This window comes from Oncorhynchus mykiss, chromosome 13 (genome assembly GCF_057628025.1).
Source record: "Oncorhynchus mykiss isolate SJ-2025 chromosome 13, ASM5762802v1, whole genome shotgun sequence".
In the NCBI taxonomy this organism is placed as follows: Eukaryota; Metazoa; Chordata; class Actinopteri; order Salmoniformes; family Salmonidae; genus Oncorhynchus; species Oncorhynchus mykiss.
In genome coordinates this window covers 35,338,495-35,360,283 of record NC_143034.1, presented here as the reverse complement: position 1 = coordinate 35,360,283, position 21,789 = coordinate 35,338,495, and the positions used below count along the sequence as shown (strand labels likewise).

The 21,789-nt window shown below is 41.7% G+C and overlaps 1 protein-coding gene across 1 annotated transcript in view; it reads right to left on the bottom strand.

Annotated features, from left to right (window-relative positions):
- LOC110487364 (uncharacterized) overlaps nucleotides 1-16,714 on the bottom strand; it is a 102,551-nt gene extending 85,837 nt beyond the window's left edge. Inside the window, exon 1 of the mRNA XM_090194338.1 lies at nucleotides 16,153-16,714. Within this exon, the coding sequence (XP_090050464.1) occupies nucleotides 16,153-16,465 (313 nt within the window). The 5' untranslated portion in view covers nucleotides 16,466-16,714. The remainder of the gene's footprint in view (nucleotides 1-16,152) is intronic.
- Nucleotides 16,715-21,789: the final 5,075 nt, after the last annotated feature.

Sequence of the window (21,789 nt, the reverse complement as noted above, 5' to 3'; positions counted from 1 at the left end):
CGTACATACCATGCACTATTTTAACATAGTGGAAGATATGTTTTTCCTACTAAGATATGTTGCTTTTGCAAGTCTGTTGATGTCATTGGGTTCTTCTGTCTCACAATATGTTCAAATCAAGCTTTATTTCTACAACACAACAGATTCACAGGAAATAACTATGAAAATAAACAAATATTCAGTACACAAACAATAACTGAAAGACTAAGGAAATGCCATTGATTAAAATATTAATTGGACGCAATATCCAACCCAAAAATATAAGCTTGTTTTTTTTAGGAGGGGCACTGAAAATGGACAAGTAACAACAACTGGGAACTAAAAGACACCCACCATGAGACCCACTAAATCTGCCCAAGAGGGAAACAAAAGAAAAACCACAAACTTAAAGACAGGAGGCAAACCAAAACGGTGAAGCAACTAAAGGTGTTGACTCTCCACATCTATCAAGACAACTGGAGTACTGGGCCAGACACTCTTAAATAGAACCTGGACCAGCTCAGGTGAAACACCTTCCCACTAACAAGATGGACAAGCCAGCACAGGTGTAACACATACTGACTAACGAGGTGACACCAATCATTACGTGCTAATATGTGCTAAAGTCCAACCTCAAAACATTAAAAAAACAAAGCCTGTAACACCTTAAGACAACAAATATATCCTATATGTTTGATGGACAAGTTCTCACCACCAACAGAAAACTTCCATTTCACATTATAATCAACTGCAATACTTCACCTTCAACAATATAAACATGGTGTCTACTGGCTGTCAACAATTTAAAACAAGAAAAAACATTTCTAAATAATAATATACATTCGTATTATTTTTTCCCATTTTTCTTTCTATAGAATCCTAAAACTCACTAGCTTCTAGCTCCTTAATGTCTGATTTCAAGAGGAAACTCCTGCAATATTCGTAGTAACTTTCCACCTCAATGCAGAGCTTCTCTCTCTTTTCAGGGTTCACTCTATAGGCATGTTGTTGGATCGGGGCCCAGTCCCCAATGTCATGCTCTAGTACATTTGGGTTGGCACATCTGAGAATGATTCCTGATATTCTAAAAGAAGGGCAAGAAATCAATATAATTGTACCGAAAAATTGTCAGTTGGTTGCATAAATGACTACTAAATGTTACATGAATTGTAAATATGAATTATCAAAACCAAATGTACACTCATTTGTTAATATATATATTGGCAATAATTCACTTAGTGGTGAGGCATGGAATAATGATTTTTAAAATATATTTTGTCAGACAATGTTTGAAATATGAGTAGGTGATTTGAGTCATGCTTCTTCAGTAGTGGAATAAAGACAATTAGCACTTGAATGTTGTCATGAAATACTGGAGTGATGTAGGATTGTTAATAAAATTGATTATAGACTAATTTATTATATTGTGTCCTTGTGTATAGGCTGCAAGTACATTAAAATTAAGTTGTTTTCAAGTATTTAAAAAAAAATGACCAGAAAAACATCTCAACTTTCACTTTCAACCGAATGTATATTGGACATCGGGCTTTGAATCTCTTGTCACATTGATCACAGCTACAAAGTTTGTCCACCTGTGTGTGTTCTCTGGTGTATAGTCAGATATCCAGATGTAGTAAAACTCTTCCCACATTGATCACAGCTAAAAGGTTTCTCTCCTGTGTGTGTCCGCTGGTGTACTATCAGGCTGCTAAAGTGAGTAAAACTCTTCCCACATTTACTACAGCTATAAGGTTTCTCTCCTGTGTGTGTTCTCTGGTGTGTCGTTAGACAGCCAGATGTACCAAAACTCTTCCCACATTGATCACAGCTATAGGGTTTCTCTCCTGTGTGTGTTCTCTGGTGTACAATTAGTTGGCTAGATGTGGTACAACTCTTCCCACATTGACAGCTAAAAGGTTTCTCTCCTGTGTGTATTCTCTGGTGCACTGTCAAGGAGTTTGACACAGTAAATTTCTTCCCACATTGATAACAGCTATAAGGTTTCTCTCCTGTGTGTGTCCGCTGGTGTACTATCAGGCTATCTGGTTGAGTAAAACTCTTCCCACATTGACTACAGCTATAAGATTTCTCTCCTGTGTGTATTCTCTGGTGCACGATCAAGGAGTTCGACACAGTAAATTTCTTCCCACATTGATCACAGCCATAAGGTTTCTCTCCTGTGTGTGTTCTATGGTGCACCTTCAATGACCATGATGTTGAAAAGCTTTTCCCACAATCTGAACAATGGTAAAGATTCTCTCCTGTGTGTATTCTCTGGTGCACGATCAAGGAGTTTGACACAGTAAATTTCTTCCCACATTGATCACAGCCATAAGATTTCTTTCCTGTGTGTGTCCGCTGGTGTACTTTCAGGCTGTTTGGTTGAGTAAAACTCTTCCCACATTGACGACAGCTATAAGGTTTCTCTCCTGTGTGTATTCTCTGGTGCACTATCAAGGAGTTTGACACAGTAAATTTCTTCCCACATTGATCACAGCCATAAGGTTTCTCTCCTGTGTGTGTCCGCTGGTGTACTATCAGGCTGTTTGGTTGAGTAAAACTCTTCCCACATTGATCACAGCCAAAAGGTTTCTCTCCAGTGTGAATTCTCAGGTGTACTTTAAGTGCATCTGATCTTGAGTAACTCTTCCCACAATCAAAACAGTGGTGAGCTTTCTCTCCTGTGTGTACTCGAGGGTGTATTTTAAGTTCTGATGTAGATTTGCAGAAATATTTATTCCCTGTGGGTCTCTGCTGGTGTTTCTTCAGGAGTTCTGATCCGGAGAGATTCCTCTCTCTCCCTTCAGCTTCATGATGATGTTGAGACTCCCCAGAGGATCCACGATAGTCCCGTCTCTCTCCTGTATGAATGACAAAGTCAGACAGATGGTTAAAAAGGCCCACAACAGAAGAAATCCACTGTTTATTTGAGGTGAAAGGTGATGCCCAGAGCATACCCATGAAATTGTACAACAATTGACTTCTGTTAAATTATTTGACAATTAAGACAGTCAAGATAGCAACAATCATATTTTGTCTTGTTTTCACATTAATGGTAACTAGAAATAAGTTAAAGTTGTTGAAATCCTAAGCATTGTGCCAAATGATTTTTGGTCTCCAATATAAGCCCTTTCTGTTTGCTAAAATTGCGGCGTGGGGCCGATGCACAAACAATTTGATTGCAGAAACACTTCCCTGCTTTTGAGGAAACAGATAGTTATTGATGTACCCTTGAGCAAAAATGGTGAGCGAAGATTTTAGTTTTCACAATGTATTCTGAATATTACAGCTCACTATCAGCGCAAGATCAGGAGTGCTACTCAAGGACACTCACTGCAAAAATAGCCTCCATTTCCAGGTTGCTTATGAGTGCATTTCACATTTTTTTTGGATTATAATTGTAAGGCTCGCTTGAATCTCCTGCTTAATATGTTTGTGTTATTGTCACAAATCAATTGCTTTATACATTAAACACTTCAACCAGTAAAATTTTCTTTGGTTAGCTTTGCCATTATCCTGACAATGAGGGTGGGTACTAGAGGTCGACCGATTATGATTTTTCAACGCCGATACAGATTATTAGAGGCCCAAAAAAGCCGATACCGACTAAATCGGCCGGTTTTTAAAAATGTATTTGTAATAAATGACAATTACAACGATACTGAATGAACCATTATTTTAACTTAATATAATACACCAATAAAATCAATTTAGCCTCAAATAAATAATGAAACATGTTCAATTTGGTTTAAATAATGCAAAAACAGTGTTGGAGAAGAACGTAAAAGTGCAATATGTGCTATGTAAGAAAGCTAACATTTCAGTTCCTTGCTCAGAACATGAGAACATATGAAAGCTGGTGGTTCCTTTTAACATGAGTCTTCAATATTCCCAGGTAAGAAGTTTTAGGTTGTAGTTATTATAGAAATTTTAGGACTATTTCCCTCTATACCATTTGTATTTCATTAACCTTTGACTATTGGATGTTCTTATAGGCACTTTAGTATTACCAGTGTAACAGTATAGCTTCCGTCCCTCTCCTCGCTCCTCCCTGGGCTCGAACCAGGAACACAACGACAACAACCCTCGAAGCAGTGTTACTCATGCAGAGCAAGGGAAACAACCACCCCAAGGCTCGGAGCGAGTGACGTTTGAAACGCTATTAGCGCACGCTAACTAGCCAGCCATTTCACTTCGGTCACACCAGCCTCATCTCGGGAGTTGATAGGTTTGAAGTCATAAACAGTGCAATGCTTGACGAACAATGATGAGCTGCTGGCAAAACGCACTAAAGTGTTGTTTGAATGAATGTTTACGCGCCTGCTTCTGCCTACCACCGCTCAGCCAGATACTTAGATACTTGTATGCTTGTATACTCAGTCAGATTATACGCAATGCAGGACACGCTAGATAATATCTAGTAATATCATCAACCATGTGTAATTAACTAGTGATTATGATTGATTGATTGTTTTTTATAAGATAAGTTTAATGCTAGCTAGCAACTTACCTTGGCTTACTGCATTCGCGTAACAGGCAGTCAGTCTCCTTGTGGAGTGCAACGGTCGTTATTGCGTTGGACTAGTTAACTGTAAGGTTGCAAGATTGGATCCCCCGAGCGGACCCGGTGAAAATCTGTCTATCTGCCCCTGAAAGAGGCAGTTAAAACCTCTTATGGATAGGGGAGACGCTAGCGTCTCAACTGGCCAATTGCTGGGGGAAATGCAGAGCGCCAGATGTAAGATACTCAATTAAAGCTACACTCGTTGTGAATCCAGCCAACATGTCAGATTTTAAAAATGCTTTTCGGCGAAAGCATAAGTAGCTGTTATCTGATAGCTTGCAACATCTGCATCAGCAGTAAACAAAGGAGCTAGCATAGCAGGCGCTACACAAAACGCTGAAATAAAATTTTAAATATGCATTACCTTTGACAAGCTTCTTTTGTTGGCACTCCAATATGTCCCATAAACATCACAATTGGTCCTTTTGTTCGATTAATTCCGTTCATATATATTGAAAATTTCCATTTATAAAGCGTGTTTGATCCAGAAAAAAACAGCTTACAAAAACGCAACGTCACTACAAAATATTTCAAAAGTTGCCTATAAACTTTGCCAAAATATTTCAAACTACTTTTGTAATACAACGTTAGGTATTTTTAAAGGTTAATAATCAATCAAATTGTAGACGGGGCAATCTGTATTCAATACAGGAAAGAAAAGAGACCAGCACTGCTTTTCACGTCTTGCGCAACTCACAAAAGTGTCCCCAGGTCCGAGTTGGCCTACTTCTTCATAGCACAAAGGAATAACCTCAACCATATTCCAAAGACTGGCGACATCCAGTGGAAGCGGTAGGAACTGAAAATAGTTTCCTATTAAATATCCAATGACAAAGACAATATAGGGAACAGAGAGGGGAAAAAAAATCTGAACAGTTAGTCCTCGGGGTTTTGCCTGCTACATAAGTTCTGTTATACTCACAGACATGATTCAAACAGTTTTAGAAACTTCAGTGTTTTCTATCCAAATCTATGAATAATATGCATATCTTATATTCTTGGCATGAGTAGCAGGAAGTTGAAATTGGGCACACTATTTATCCAAAAGTGAAAATTCTGCCCCCTAGATTTAAGAGGTTATTAACCCACCGTTCCTAGGCCATCATTGAAAATAAGAATGTGTTCTGAACTGACTTGCCTAGTTAAATAAAGATGAATTAAAGGTGTAAAAAAAAAAAAAAATTTAAATGTATTATTATTTATTTTTTTTAAATCGGCAAAATCGGCGTCCAAAAATACCGATTTCCGATTGTTATGAAAACCTGAAATCGGCCATTCCGATTAATCGGTCGACCTATGGTTTGTACACTAAGTGTTTAACAAATTGGCCTATAACTTCACCAAAAAATAACATAGACCTACTGAAGGACCCATAACTTGGGTGATGCATCAGGACAACAACCCAAAACACAAAAGTAAATCAACAACAGAATGGCTTCAACAGAAAAAAGCTCCTGGAGTGGCCCAGGCAAAGTGCTGACCTCAACCCGATTGAGATGCAGTGGTATGACCTCAAGAGAGCGGTTCACACCAGACATCCCAAGAATATTGCTGAACTGAAACAGTTTTGTAAAGAGGAATGGTCCAAAATTCTTCCTGTCCATTGTGCAGGTCTGGTCCGCAACTACAGAAAACGTTTGGTTGAGGTTATTGCTGCCAAAAGAGGGTCAGCCAGTTATTAAATCCAAGGGTTCACATACTTTTCCCACCCTTGCACTGTGAATGTTTACACAGTGTGTTTAATAAAAGACATGAAAATGTATAATTGTTTGTTTGTTATTAGTTTAAACAGACTGTGTTTGTCTATTGTTGTGACTTAGATGAAGATCAGATCAAATTTTATGATCAATTTAAGCAGAAATACAGGTAATTCCAAAGGGTTCACATACTTTTCTTGCCACTATATATATATATATATATATATATATTTATATATATATATATATATATATATATATATATATATATATATATATATATATATATATATATATATATATATATATATATTTGTAAACAACAGCTGGTGCACAAAATCTAAGGAAGATTCAAGGTTTTGTTCGCCTGAGGTAGAGAACCTCATGATAAGCTGTAGACCACACTATTTACCAAGAGAGTTATCTGTATTTTTCGTAGCTGTCTATATAGCACCACAAACCGATGCTGACACTAAGACAGTACTCAATGAGCTGTATATGGCCAAAAGTAAACAGGACAACACTCATCCAGAGGCGGCGCTCCTTGTGGTCGGGGACTTTAATGCCGGGAAACTAAAATCAGTTTTTTCGTGATTTCTACCAGCATGTCACAAAACTCTAGACCACCTTTACTCCACACACAGAGACAAAGCTCTCCCTTGCCCTCCATTTGGCAAATTTGGCCATAATTATATCCTCCTGATTCCTGCTTACAAGAAAAAACTAAAGCAGGAAGCACCAATGACTTGGTCAATAAAAAAAAGAGTTGTCAAACTACAGGACTGTTTTGCTAGCAGACTGGAATATGTTCCGGGATTCTTCCGATTGCACTGAGGAGCACACCACATCAGTCACTGGGTTCATCAATAAGTGCATCAATGACGTCGTCCCCACAGTGACCATACGTACATACCTCAAACAGAAGCCATGGATTACAGGCAACATCTGCACTGAGCTAAAGGGTAGAGCTGCCGCTTTCAAGGAGCGGGACTCTAACCCGGAAGCTTATAAGAAATCCTGCTATGCCCTCCGACGAACCAACAAACAGGCAAAGCGTAAATACAGGTCTAAGAATGAATCGTACTACACCGGCTCCGATGCTTGTCGGATGCGGCAGGGCTTGCAATCCATTACAGACTACAAAGGGAAGCACAGCCGCGAGCTGTCCAGTGACACGAGCCTACCAGGTGAGCTAAATCACTTCTATGTTCACTTCAAGGCAAGTAACACTGAAGCATGCATTAGAGCATCAGCTGTTCCGGACAACTGTGTGATCAGGCTCTCTACAGCCGATGTGAGTAAGACCTTTAAACAGAGTCAACATCCACAAGGCCACAGGGCCAGATGGCGCTGACCAACTGGCAAATGTCTTTACTGACATTTTCAACTTCTCCCTGTCTGAGTCTGTAATACCAACATGCTTCAAGCAGACCACCATAGTCCCTGTGCCCAAGAACACTAAGGTAACCTGCCTAAATTACTACCGACCCGTAGCACTCACGTCTAAAGCCATGAAGTGCTTTGAAAGGCTGGTCATGGCTCACATCACCACCATCATCCCAGAAACCCTGGACCCACTCCAATTTGCATACAACCCTAACAGATCCACAGATGATGCAATCTCTATTGCACTCCACACTGCCCTTTCCCACCTGGACAAAATGAACACCTATGTGAGAGTGCTATTCATTGACTGCAGCTCAGTGTTCAGCAACATACTGCACCCATAGCTCATAAAAAAACTAAGGACCCTGGGACTAAACACCTCCCTCTGCAACTGGATCCTGGACTTCCTGAGGGGCTGCTCCTGGTGGTAAGGGTAGGTAACAACACATCCGCCATGCTGATCGTCAACATAGGGGTCACGAAGGGGTGCGTGCTCAGTCCAGTCCTGTACTCCCTGTTCACTCCTGACTGCACGGCCAGGCACGACTCCAACATCATCATTAAGTTTGCCGATGACACAACAGTGGTAGGCCTGACCACCGACAACGATGAGACAGCATATTGGGAGGTCAGAGACTGGGACGTGTATTTTAGCGCCTGGCAACGCAGACGCTTGTTGGCACGCGCGAGCAGTGTGGGTGCAATGATTGAATAACATGTACAGTGGGGAGAACAAGTATTTGATACCCTGCTGATTTTGCAGGTTTTCCTACTTACAAAGTGTAGAGGTCTGTAATTTCTATCATAGGTACACTTCAACTGTGAGATACGGAATCTAAAACAAAAATCCAGAAAATCACATTGTATGATTTTTACGTAATGAATTGGCATTTGATTGCATGACATAAGTATTTGATCACCTACCAACCAATAAGAATTCCGTCTCTCACAGACCTGTTAGTTTATCTTTAAGAAGCCCTCCTGTTCTCCACTCATTACCTGTATTAACTGCACCTGTTTGAACTCGTTACCTGTCCACACACTCAATCAAACAGACTCCAACCTCTCCACAATGGCCAAGACCAGAGAGCTGTGTAAGGACATCAGGGATAAAATTGTAGACCTGCACAAGGCTGGGATGGGCTACAGGACAATAGGCAAACAGCTTGGTGAGAAGGAAACAACTGTTGGCGCAATTATTAGAAAATGGAAGAAGTTCAAGATGACGATCAATCACCCTCGGTCTGGGGCTCCATGCAAGATCTCACCTCGTGGGGCATCAATGATCATGAGGAAGGTGAGGGATCAGCCCAGAACTACACAGCAGGACCTGGTCAATGACCTGAAGAGAGCTGGGACCACAGTCTCAAACAAAACCATTAGTAACACACTACGCCGTCATGGATTAGAATCCTGCAGCGCACGCAAGGTCCCCCTGCTCAAGCCAGCGCATGTGCAGGCCCGTCTGAAGTTTGCCAATGACCATCTGGATGATCCAGAGGAGGAATGGGAGAAGGTCATGTGGTCTGATGAGAGAAAATAGCTTTTTGGTCGGAACTCCACTCGCCGTGTTTGGAGGAAGAAGAAGGATGAGTACAACCCCAAGAACACCATCCCAAACATGAAGCATTGAGGTGGAAACATCATTCTTTGGGGATGCTTTTCTGCAAAGGGGACAGGACGACTGCATCGTATTGAGGGGAGGATGGATGGGGCCATGTATCGCAAGATCTTGGCCAACAAACTAACCTTCCCTCAGTAAGAGCATTGAAGATGGGTCGTGGCTGGGTCTTCCAGCATGACAACGACCCAAAACACACAGCCAGGGCAACTAAGGAGTGGCTCCGTAAGAAGCATCTCAAGGTCCTGGAGTGGCCTAGCCAGTCTCCAGACCTGAACCCAATAGAACATCTTTGGAGGGATGATCTTCATATGGTGGCAATCAGAAGACATTAATTTACTCAATAAATGTTCCTTTTGTTTGATGAAGTCTCCTTATATCCAAAAACCTCTGTTTTGTTTGCACATTTTCTTCAGTAATCCACAGGCTCAAACGCAGTCAAAACAGGCAGACACAAAAATCCAAATTGTATCCGTAAAGTTCATAGAAACATGTCAAACGATGTTTATATTCAATCCTCAGGTTGTTTTTAGCCTAAATGATCTATAATATTTCCGGACAATAACGTCGTCAAAAAGGTAAACAAGAAATGCACTTGCACTTGAAAAAGCTCTGTGACACAGTAGGGTCCACTCATTCAGACTGGTCTTATTCCCTCATTGATAAGAATACAAGCCTGAAACAATTTCTAAAGACTTTTGACATCTAGTGGAAGGCATAGGAACTGCAAATGGAGTCCTAAGTCAATGGATACTGTAATGGCATTGAATAGAAAACTACAAAACCAAAAAAAAAATACTTATGGAATGGATTTTTCTCAGGTTTTCGCCTGCCAAATCAGTTCTGTTATATTCACAGACACTATTTTAACAGTTTTGGAAACTTTAGAGTGTTTTCTATCCACATATACCAGTTATATGCATATCATATCTTCTGGGCCCCGAGTAGCAGGCCGTTTAATTTGAGCATGCTTTTCATCCAAAATTCAGAATGCTGCCCCCTACCCTAGTCAAACGCTCTAACCACCTGCTTGCTACGCGAATGCAGTAAGAAGCCAAGGTAAGTTGCTAGCTAGCATTAAACTTATCTTATAAAAAACAATCAATCAATTATAATCAATAGTTATCTACACATGGTTGATGATATTACTAGTTTATCTAGCATGTCCTGTGTTGCATATAATCGATGGGGTGCGCATTCAAGAAAAAGGACTGTCGTTGCTCCAACGTGTAGCTAACCATAAACATCAATGCCTTTCTTAAAATCAATACACAGAAGTATATATTTTTAAATCTGCATATTTAGCTAAAAGAAATCCGGGTTAGCCGGTAATATTACCAGGTGAAATTGTGTCACTTCTCTTGCGTTCATTGCACGCAGAGTCGGGGTATATGCAACAGTTTGGGCGGCCTGGCTCATTGCGAACTAATTTCCCAGAATTTTACATAATTATGACATAACATTGAAGGTTGTGCAATGTAACAGGAATATTTAGACTTAGGGATGCCACCCGTTAGACAAAATACAGAACGGTTCCGTATTTCACTGAAAGAATTAACAGTTTGCTTTCGAGATGATAGTTTCCGGATTTTACCATATTAATGACCAAAGGCTCGTAATTCTGTGTGTTTATTATAATTAAGTCTATGATTTGATAGAGCAGTTTGACTGAGCAGTGGTAGGCACCAGCAGGCTCGTAAGTATTCATTCAAACAGCACTTTTGTGCGTTTCGCCAGCAGCTCTTCGCAATGCTTCAAGCATGGAGCTGTTTATGACTTCAAGCCTATCAACTCCAAAGATTAGGCTGGTGCAACCGATGTGAAATGGCTAGCTAGTTAGCGGGGTGCGCGCTAATAGCGTTTCAAACGTCACTCGCTCTGAGACTTAGAGTAGTTGTTCCCCTTGATCTGCAAGGGTCGCGGATTTTGTGGAGCGATGGGTAACGCTGCTTCGAGGGTGGCTGTTGTTGATGTGTTCCTGGTTCGAGCCCAGGTAGGGGCGAGGAGAGGGACGGAATCTATACTGTTACACTGGCAATACTAAAGTGCCTATAAAAACATCCAATAGTCAAAGGTACAGTAGGGCAAAAAAGTATTTAGTCAGCCAACAATTGTGCAAGTTCTCCCACTTAAAAAGATGAGAGAGGCCTGTAATTTTCATCATAGGTACACTTCAACTATGACAGACAAAATGAGAAAATAAATCCAGAAAATCACATTGTAGGATTTTTAATGAATTTATTTGCAAATTATGTTGGAAAATAAGTATTTGGTCACCTACAAACAAGCAAGATTTCTGGCTCTCACAGACCTGTAACTTCTTATTTAAGAGGCTCCTCTGTCCTCCACTCGTTACCTGTATTAATGGCACCTGTTTAAACTTGTTATCAGTATAAAAGACACTTGTTCACAACCTCAAACAGTCACAATCCAAACTCCACTTTGGCCAAGACCAAAGAGCTGTCAAAGGACACCAGAAACAAAATTGTAGACCTGCACCAGGCTGGGAAGACTGAATCTGCAATAGGTAAGCAGCTTGGTTTGAAGAAATCAACTGTGCAAGCAATTATTAGGAAATGGAAGACATACAAGACAACTGATAATCTCCCTCGATCTGGGGCTCCATGCAAGATCTCACCCCGTGGGGTCAAAATTATCACAAGAACGGTAAGCAAAAATCCCAGAACCACACGGGGGGACCTAGTGAATGACCTGCAGAGAGCTGGGACCAAAGTAACAAAGCCTACCATCAGTAACGCACTACGCGGCAAATGATTCAAATCCTGCAGTGCCAGACGTGTCCCCCTGCTTAAGCCAGTACATGTCCAGGCCCATCTGAAGTTTGCTAGAGAGTATTTGGATGATCCAGAAGAAGATTGGGAGAATGTCATATGGTCAGATGAAACCAAAATATAACTTTTTGGTAAAAACTCAACTCGTCGTGTTTGGAGGACAAAGAATGCTGAGTTGCATCCAAAGAATACCATACCCACTGTGAAGCATGGGGGTGGAAATATCATGCTTTGGGGCTGTTTTTCTGCAAAGGGACCAGGACGACTGATCCGTGTAAAGGAAAGAATGAATGTATCATGAGATTTTGAGTGAAAACCTCCTTCCATCAGCAAGGGCATTGAAGATGAAACGTGGCTGGGTCTTTCAGCACGACAATGATCCCAAACACAGCCCGGGCAACGAAAGAGTGGCTTCGTAAGAAGCATTTCAAGGTCCTGGAGTGGCCTAGCCAGTCTCCAGATCTCAACCCCATAGAAAATCTTTGGAGGGAGTTGAAAGTCTGTGTTGCCCAGCAACAGCCCCAAAACATCACTGCTCTAGAGGAGATCTGCGTGGAGGAATGGGCCAAAATACCAGCAACAGTGTGTGAAAACCTTGTGAAGACTTACAGAAAACATTTGACCTCTGTCATTGCCAACAAAGGGTAACAAACAAAGTATTGAGATAAACTATTGTTATTGACCAATTACTTATTTTCCACCATAATGTGCAAATAAATTCATTAAAAATCCTACAATGTGATTTTTTTCATTTTGTCTGTCATAGTTGAAGTGTACCTATGATGAAAATTACAGGAGAACTTGCACAATTGGTGGCTGACTAAATACTTTTTTGCCCCACTGTTTATGAAATACAAATCATATAGAGAGAAATAGTCCTATAATTCCTATAATAACTACAACCTAAAACTTCTTGCCTGGTAATATTGAAGAATCATGTTAAAAGGAACCACCAGCTTTCATATGTTCTTATGTTCTAAGCAAGGAACTTAAACGTTAGCTTTCTTACATGGCACATATTGCACTTTTACTTTCTTCTCCAACACTTTGTTTTTGAATTATTCAAATCAAATTGAACCCGTTTCATTATTTATTTGAGGCTAAATTGATTTTATTGGTGTATTAAGTTCAAAATAAGTGTTAATTCAGTATTGTTGTAATTGTCATTATTACAAATTAAACATTTTAATTTAAAAAAAAATGTACTTTTTAAAAAAAAATATTATTTTTTAAAATCGGCCTATTAAATCGGTATCGGCTTTTTTTGGTCCTCCAAAAATCGGTATCGGCGTTGAAAAATTATATTCGGTTGACCTCTAGTTACTATGGTTACTATGTTGTTACATATTGTGAATGTTATCCAATGTGTTACTATGGTTTATAGCAGTATGGCCTAATTCATTTTTGACATAAATCATTTGAATATTTTTTGTTGATACTTCCATTGGTCTTACAATTCAAAATTAAATAGCAAAATGATCCTTGGTATAACCTTAAAACATTTCTCATTCCGTTGTCGTTGGAGTGAAGCCTAGCCTACTGGTGAAGGGGGTCTCATTCAAATTGGAAAGGTATTTGGCTGGAGGGAAGGTTGTGCCAAATCCTGTCGTTTGTAAGGAACCCAGAATTGAGGAACCTGATGGTTTATCAGAAAAGTACCCTAAAGTGATCCCAGCATGTGCCATTACACGTGCTCTGTCTAAGAAATTCGCCGGGAGCACGTCTAGTGTTGAGGATGTCAGCGATCCCACCATGGTCATTCTGTCTGAGACGTTTATGGGTGATCCTGATTTCATAAACCTTCTGAGTTTACCTCTCCTTCGAAAACCCCAAAGGTGAGAGTTTGTAGAACATCTGAATGAAGAGAGGATCCCTACAGTTGGCACTTGGATGTCTAGGAAGCAGCTGATTGCTGAACAGAGTAAAGATGTTTCCCTCTCCCCACTTTTTGCTGAGATACACCCAGAAGAAGAGTTTTATGAAGTTCGTGTTGGTAATTGTGACAGATATGACATTCTAACGAGGAAACGGCGCTCTAATGAGGAAATTGTGTTCTCGCGCCACTTCTGGGCAAGACGATTGGCCCAGTTTATAGCAAATTGTTGTTCCAGTTGCGCTTCGACAAAAAATACTGAGGTTGGCTCACGATGGTAGTATGGCAGGCCATCTTGGGGTCAACAAGACGCCTGAAACAGGATGTTGTGGCTCATTGTAAATCCTGTGGTGTTTGCCAGAGGACAGGTAAACCAAAACAAGCTGTTCCAGTTGCACCTTTGCAGCCTATTCCTGCTTTTGACAAACCTTTCAGCAGGGTTCTGGTGGACTGTCTTGGTCCTTTGCCAAAAGCCAAGAGTGGTAAGTAACTAGTGATAGACTATTTATAATGCAGACATGATATAGTAGTTCATATGATTCTGGTTGAGTGACATTTTTGGCTTGGATGTAAAAAAAAAAAACAACACTTCCTTCATTTCAGCATAGCAGGCCAAGTAGTTCTATGCTCAAGTGGGCGCTCCCTCAACATTATCAGGTCAGAGAAACCAGACACGCGCCCCCTCAACATTATCAGGTCAGAGAAACCAGACATGCTCATTGCTCACATGGAGAACTCCAAACAAAAAGACAATGAAAAAATGGACAACTCTTGTAAATGATGCTTCTGAAATAAACCAAATCTGATTTCTCACAAGTGTAGCAGGTTTTGAACAGAGAACGTTTCAACTCCGAGAATGACAACGGTAAATGACTAATTAATACATGCATTAACAGAAATGAATGTAACCAAATGACAGGAAGTAACGGTACATTTACTACTGGTGACATTTGTAATGGGGAATTGATATAATAAACTCAATCTAAGGGCAATAAATTCACACAATGAAACAACGAAGGGGCAAGAATTGGTGGAAGCCAGCGAAAGACATTCTGAAGAGAGACTCACCTATATCTTCATCACACAACCCTCCCCTTCCCTCAACATTTAAAATTATACTCAAGAGACATTATCTTCACACCTATTTGAGATGCTTTTCACTGACAGCCGCAACTCAATAATCAGCGCGGCCTATTACCACACGCACTGCCCAAATAGGCATAAGCCTACAAGCTTGTGATTTGAAACAAAACACAGGTATTTTTTTTAAAGAAGCTAATGATCCCTGATTCCTCTGTGGCAACGTCATGCTTCCTGGTAAAGTATTTTATTTATTTATGTATAGACAGGAGTAATTATATCATTTGGGCAAATGTATTTCAACTTATTTACCTGTTGGACACACTGCTATGCCATTTCTCTCCTCTTCTATTGGTTTTCATATCAACTTTATTTCGTTGTCCAGAAGCCAAAAGACACAATCCTAGTTTTTGCCGCTTTAGACTCCCGCTCTTTATAAGTTCCTAACAGAGATTTTCATCTCTGTCAGGTATGAACCTCTATCAGGTGGACTGTATAGAACGGTGTGTTCATCTCTGTCAGATATGAACCTCTACCAGGTGGACTGTATAGAACGGTGTGTTCATCTCTGTCAGATATGAACCTCTACCAGGTGGACTGTATAGAACAATGTGTTCTAATAAAACACTATAGAAGTTGTCTCCAGATGGTTATGCATAGCTTTGCATCTCTCCATTGAATATAGGCGGTTGATGTCAACAACCCTCAGAATATACAAAAATGGATTACAATAATAAGAAGTATCCACCAATCCAAAGAAAGGGTAGGCCGGAGCTAGAGAAACCACAGTGCCGCTTTGTGGACAACGACTCCCCTTGTTAGGGCGGAGACACATCTTGTCAGTATATCCATAATCTTTGGTGTAGCCAACCCAACTCTCGCATGGCACTATTGGGGGGCTCGGTGTGTAGTAAAACATCACCACACGAAAATCACTACATGCCATGCCCCCCAGTCTGCGGTCAGCAGATAGACCCTTCTCAAATATATATGTTTAGTCACTTTTTGGAAACGGAACGGAGAAAACAAGAGGTAGCTTGCTCTCTACGTCATCTGATTCTATACATATCAGTCATCATCTTAGGGCCCTCCATTGAAGAGGTATTGACGAGCCAATTCCGAATATACAAAGTTAAAAACAAATATAAGGCGGTACTTACTGGTGTTAATCAGATCTATCTCCACCTCTTCATCTTTCAATGTGACAGTAATCTCCCCTTCCTTCTTCACTACAAACACTACACCCTCTTCTTTCACAGTAACATCCTCCTCTTCTTTCACTCTGAACGAGTCTTCCTCTTCTTTCACTGAAACGTCTTTCTCTTCTTCTTTCACTGTAACAGCCTCACCCTCTACTTCTTTTTTAACTGTGACTTCCTCCTCCTCTTTCACGACAATGTTCAGCCCCAGAGCTTCTTTCTCCTTCCAGCAGACCTCCTCTTCAACAGGAGGGGAGATGTTTACTGAGCTCATGGTCGGGGATGTTAGCTAGCTATCTATCGTTAGCGACTGGGCTAATGCTAACTTAACCAGCCAAATACTATAGCTGACTAATACAAAATAACGTAATATTCAATTAAATAGGTTAACAAGTAGATACGACATTAGTGTATCTAAAACACAGTAGCTAATATACACCGAAAGTGTATGAATAGCTTGAATCTTTCGGCTTTGTTGGCTAGCAAGCTACCGAGATGGTTGACGAGCTGTTTCTGAAGAACCGTCCACTAGATTATACGTCACGCTGGCAGCGTCGCCTGAAAGACGCATTTCGCATTTCTGACTGGAGGGGAAACGCAGTTGAGGATCATATTGTATTTTCAGACAAACATTTTAAATTGATTTAATTCAATAATAGTATTATATTGAGACATACAAAGACAGTAATATGTTGATTGGTGAGAAAATATATATTTTTTAATACAGCACATTTAAGGCAGTTTCATTAAGTCAAACTAAATAAGTAGCTAGCTATTGTAGGTCTATACTGCTCCTACATGGTGTAACAATGTTCATGCATGACTGAAAACACTTAAGTATTAGATTTACTGCCATGGTCTAGTATGTCACTGCCTCAGACACCATTCGCAATGCTGGCTGAGGTACGAGTAAAGCATGACATTATTTCCTAACCATTCACAATGCTGGCTGAGGTACGAGTAAAGCATGACATATTATTTCCTAATTGTAAAAAAAAAAAAAAAAAATCCCCACTCCTTTATCAACCTGTCTCTCACTGTTTAACCAGAATAACATAAGTTGTGCCCTTCAAACTGTTAGACTGTGTAACGGATTACCTCCTCTTCGTCTGAGGAGGAGTAAGGATCGGACCAAAAAACACAACTGAACACTGGAACAAAATAATAAACGTGAAATATACAAAACCGAAACAGTACCGTGTGGCCCAAACACTCACACGGAAACAAACACCCACAAACCAAAAGTGAAACCCAGGCTACCTTAGTATGATTCTCAATCAGGGACAACAATTGACAGCTGCCTCTGAGAACCATACCACCCCTGACCATACCAAAAAAAAAAAGACGAAAACAAAGGAACTAAGGTCACAACATGACACTACTACACCACCCCCCAAAGGTGTGGACTCCGGCCGCAAAACCTGAACCTATAGGGGAGGGTCTGGGTGGGCCTCTGTCCGCGGTGGCAGCTCTGGCGCGGGACGTGGACCCCACTTCACCATAGTTCTTTTGCGCCTCTTAGCCCGCCTCCGTGGCCTCTTTAGAGCGGCGACCCTCGCCGCCGAACTTGGACTGGCGACCCACGCCACGGGTCCCGAATGGACGGGAGACTCCGGCGGCTCAGGACAGGCGGGGGACTCCGGCCGCTCAGGACAGGCGGGGGACTCCGGCCGCTCAGGACAGGCGGGGGACTCCGGCCGCTCAGGACAGGCGGGGGACTCCGGCCGCTCAGGACAGGCGGGGGACTCCGGCCGCTCAGGACAGGCGGGAGCACCTGTAGGGAGAAGACGGAGAGACAGCCTGGTGCGGGGGGCTGCCACCGGAGGGCTGGTGCGTGGAGGTGGCACCGGATAGACCGGACCGTGAAGGCACATTGGAGCTCTTGAGCACCGAGCCTGCCCAACCTTACCTGGTTGAATGCTCCCCGTAGCCAGGTCAGTGCGGCGAGGTGGAATAGCCCGTACTGGGCTATGTTGGCGAACCGGGGACACCATGCGCAAGGCTGGTGCCATGTACGCCGGCCCGAGGAGATGCACCGGAGACCAGATGCGTAGAGCCGGCTTCATGGCACCTGGCTCGATGCCCACTCTAGCCCGGCCGATACGGGGAGCTGGGATGTAGCGCACCGGGCTAAGCACGCGTACTGGGGACACCGTGCGCTCTTCCGCATAACATGGAGCCTGACCAGTACGACACCCTCTCTCTCCACCGTAAGCACGGGGAGTTGAAGCAGGTCTCCTACCTGACTTCGCCACACTCCCCGTGTGCCTCCCCCCAATACATTTTTGGGCTGCCTCTCGGGCTTCCAGCCGCGCTGCCGTGCTGCCTCCTCATACCGGCGCCTCTCTGCTTTCGCTGCCTCCAGCTCTGCTTTGGGGCGGCGATATTCCCCTGGCTGTGCCCAGGGTCCTTTGCCGTCCAGAATCTCCTCCCAAGTCCAGGAGTCTTGTGTTTTCGGCCGCTGCTGCTGCTGCCCGTTAACACGCTGCTTGGTCCTCTTGTGGTGGGTGTTTCTGTAACAGATTTCCTCCTCTTAGTCTGAGGAGGAGTAAGGATCGGACCAAAACGCAGCGTGGTAAGTGTCGATATTGATTCATTCAAAAAACACAACTGAACACTGGAACAAAGTAATAAACATAAAATATACAAAACAGTACCGTGTGGCCCAAATACTCACACGGAAACAAACACCCACAAACCAAAAGTGAAACCCAGGCTACCTAAGTATGATTCTCAATCAGGGACAACAATTGACAGCTGCCTCTGATTGAGAACCATACTAGGCCGAACTCAAAAACCAACATAGAAAAACAAACATAGACTGCCCACCCTGAACATACTAAAACAAAGACAAAAACAAAGGAACTAAGGTCAGAACGTGACAGACTGTTAGTCCATAATCGACTAGTCTCTCGCTGTTTAACCAGAATAACATGAGTTGTGTCCTTCAGACTGTTAGACTGTTAGTCCATAATCATATTCAGCTTGTTAGATGTAATTTTATGTTCTCTCACTGCTTTGAGCCCAGTTTAAAAAAATAGCAAGTTTCTACCAGCCAATGGAATAATTCCAGTGCAGTACATACAGTGCCTTGCGAAAGTATTCGGCCCCCTTGAACTTTGCGACCTTTTGCCACATTTCAGGCTTCAAACATAAAGATATAAAACTGTATTTTTTTGTGAAGAATCAACAACAAGTGGGACACAATCATGAAGTGGAACGACATTTATTGGATATTTCAAACTTTTTTAACAAATCAAAAACGGAAAAATTGGTCTTGCAAAATTATTCAGCCCCTTCACTTTCAGTGCAGCAAACTCTCTCCAGAAGTTCAGTGAGGATCTCTGAATGATCCAATGTTGACCTAAATGACTAATGATGATAAATACAATCCACCTGTGTGTAATCAAGTCTCCGTATAAATGCACCTGCACTGTGATAGTCTCAGAGGTCTGTTAAAAGCGCCGAGAGCATCATGAAGAACAAGTAACACACCAGGCAGGTCCGAGATACTGTTGTGAAGAAGTTTAAAGCCGGATTTGGATACAAAAAGATTTCCCAAGCTTTAAACATCCCAAAGAGCACTGTGCAAGTGATAATATTGAAATGGAAGGAGTATCAGACCACTGCAAATCTACCAAGACCTGGCCGTCCCTCTAAACTTTCAGCTCCTACAAGGAGAAGACTGATCAGAGATGCAGCCAAGAGGCCCATGATCACTCTGGATGAACTGCAGAGATCTACAGCTGAGGTGGGAGACTCTGTCCATAGGACAACAATCAGTCGTATATTGCACAAATCTGGCCTTTATGGAAGAGTGGCAAGAAGAAAGCCATTTCTTAAAGATATCCATAAAAAGTGTTGTTTAAAGTTTACCACAAGCCACCTGGGAGACACACCAAACATGTGGAAGAAGGTGCTCTGGTCAGATGAAACCAAAATTGAACTTTTTGGCAACAATGCAAAACATTATGTTTGGCGTAAAAGCAACACAGCTCATCACCCTGAACACACCATCCCCACTGTCAAACATGGTGGTAGCAGAATCATGGTTTGGGCCTGCTTTTCTTCAGCAGGGACAGGGAAGATGGTTAAAATTGATGGGAAGGTGGATGGAGCCAAATACAGGACCATTCTGGAAGAAAACCTGATGGAGTCTGCAAAAGACCTGAGACTGGGACGGAGATTTGTCTTCCAACAAGACAATGATCCAAAACATAAAGCAAAATCTACAATGGAATGGTTCAAAAATAAACATATCCAGGTGTTAGAATGGCCAAGTCAAAGTCCAGACCTGAATCCAATCGAGAATCTGTGGAAAGAACTGAAAACTGCTGTTCACAAATGCTCTCCATCCAACCTCACTGAGCTCGAGCTGTTTTGCAAGGAGGAATGGGAAAAAAATTCAGTCTCTCGATGTGCAAAACTGATAGAGACATACCCCAAGCGACTTACAGCTGTAATCGCAGCAAAAGGTGGCGCTACAAAGTATTAACTTAAGGGGACTGAATAATTTTGCACGCCCAATTTTTCAGTTTTTGATTTGTTAAAAAAGTTTGAAATATCCAATAAATGTCGTTCCACTTCATGATTGTGTCCCACTTGTTGTTGATTCTTCACAAAAAAATACAGTTTTATATCTTTATGTTTGAAGCCTGAAATGTGGCAAAAGGTCGCAAAGTTCAAGGGGGCCGAATACTTTCGCAAGGCACTGTATATAAGGGGATGACTGGTTATTGAATGGAGACTTAATATGCTGAAAATAGGTCCCTAGTGGAATGAAAACAACATGGATGCTGGTTAAAGAAGAGATGGAGGAGATGGGAGATACTGTAAAGGTTTTCCTCCTCTTCGTCTGAAGAGGAGGTGTAGCATGGATCGGACCAAGATGCGGCGTGGTAAGTGTCCATATCGTTTTTAATAACAAAAACACTGAACACTATGAAATACAAAAACAAGAAACGAATACGTGAAATGACAAAACCGAAACAGTACCGTGTGGTGAAAAACACATACACGGAAACAAACACCCACAAACCAACAGTGAAACCCAGGCTACCTAAGTATGATTCTCAATCAGAGACAACTAATGACACCTGCCTCTGATTGAGAACCATACTAGGCCGAAACATAGAAATCCCCAAATCATAGAAAAACAAACATAGACTGCCCACCCCAACTCACGCCCTGACCATACTAAATAACGACAAAGCAAAGGAAATAAAGGTCAGAACGTGACAGATACTTAACATTGCCACATTCAGAAACTACTCTCACCTACAGTAACCATAAACTTTTCACACAAACCGTAAAACATCCTGAATGTATTGAAATGCTTGGGCTCACAGGGGATGTGTTAATTCATGACCCATCATTTATACCTGTTAATTCATAACCCATCATTTATACCTGTTAGTTCATAACCCATCATTCCACAGAGTAACTCTGGAGCTCTGTCAGACTGAACATCGTGTTCTTGTTCACCTCCCTGACCAAGGCCCTTCTCCCCCAATTCTCAGTTTGGCGGGCGGCCAGCTCTAGGACGAGTCTTGGTGGTTCCAAACTTCTTCTATTTAAGAATAATGGCGGCCACTGTGT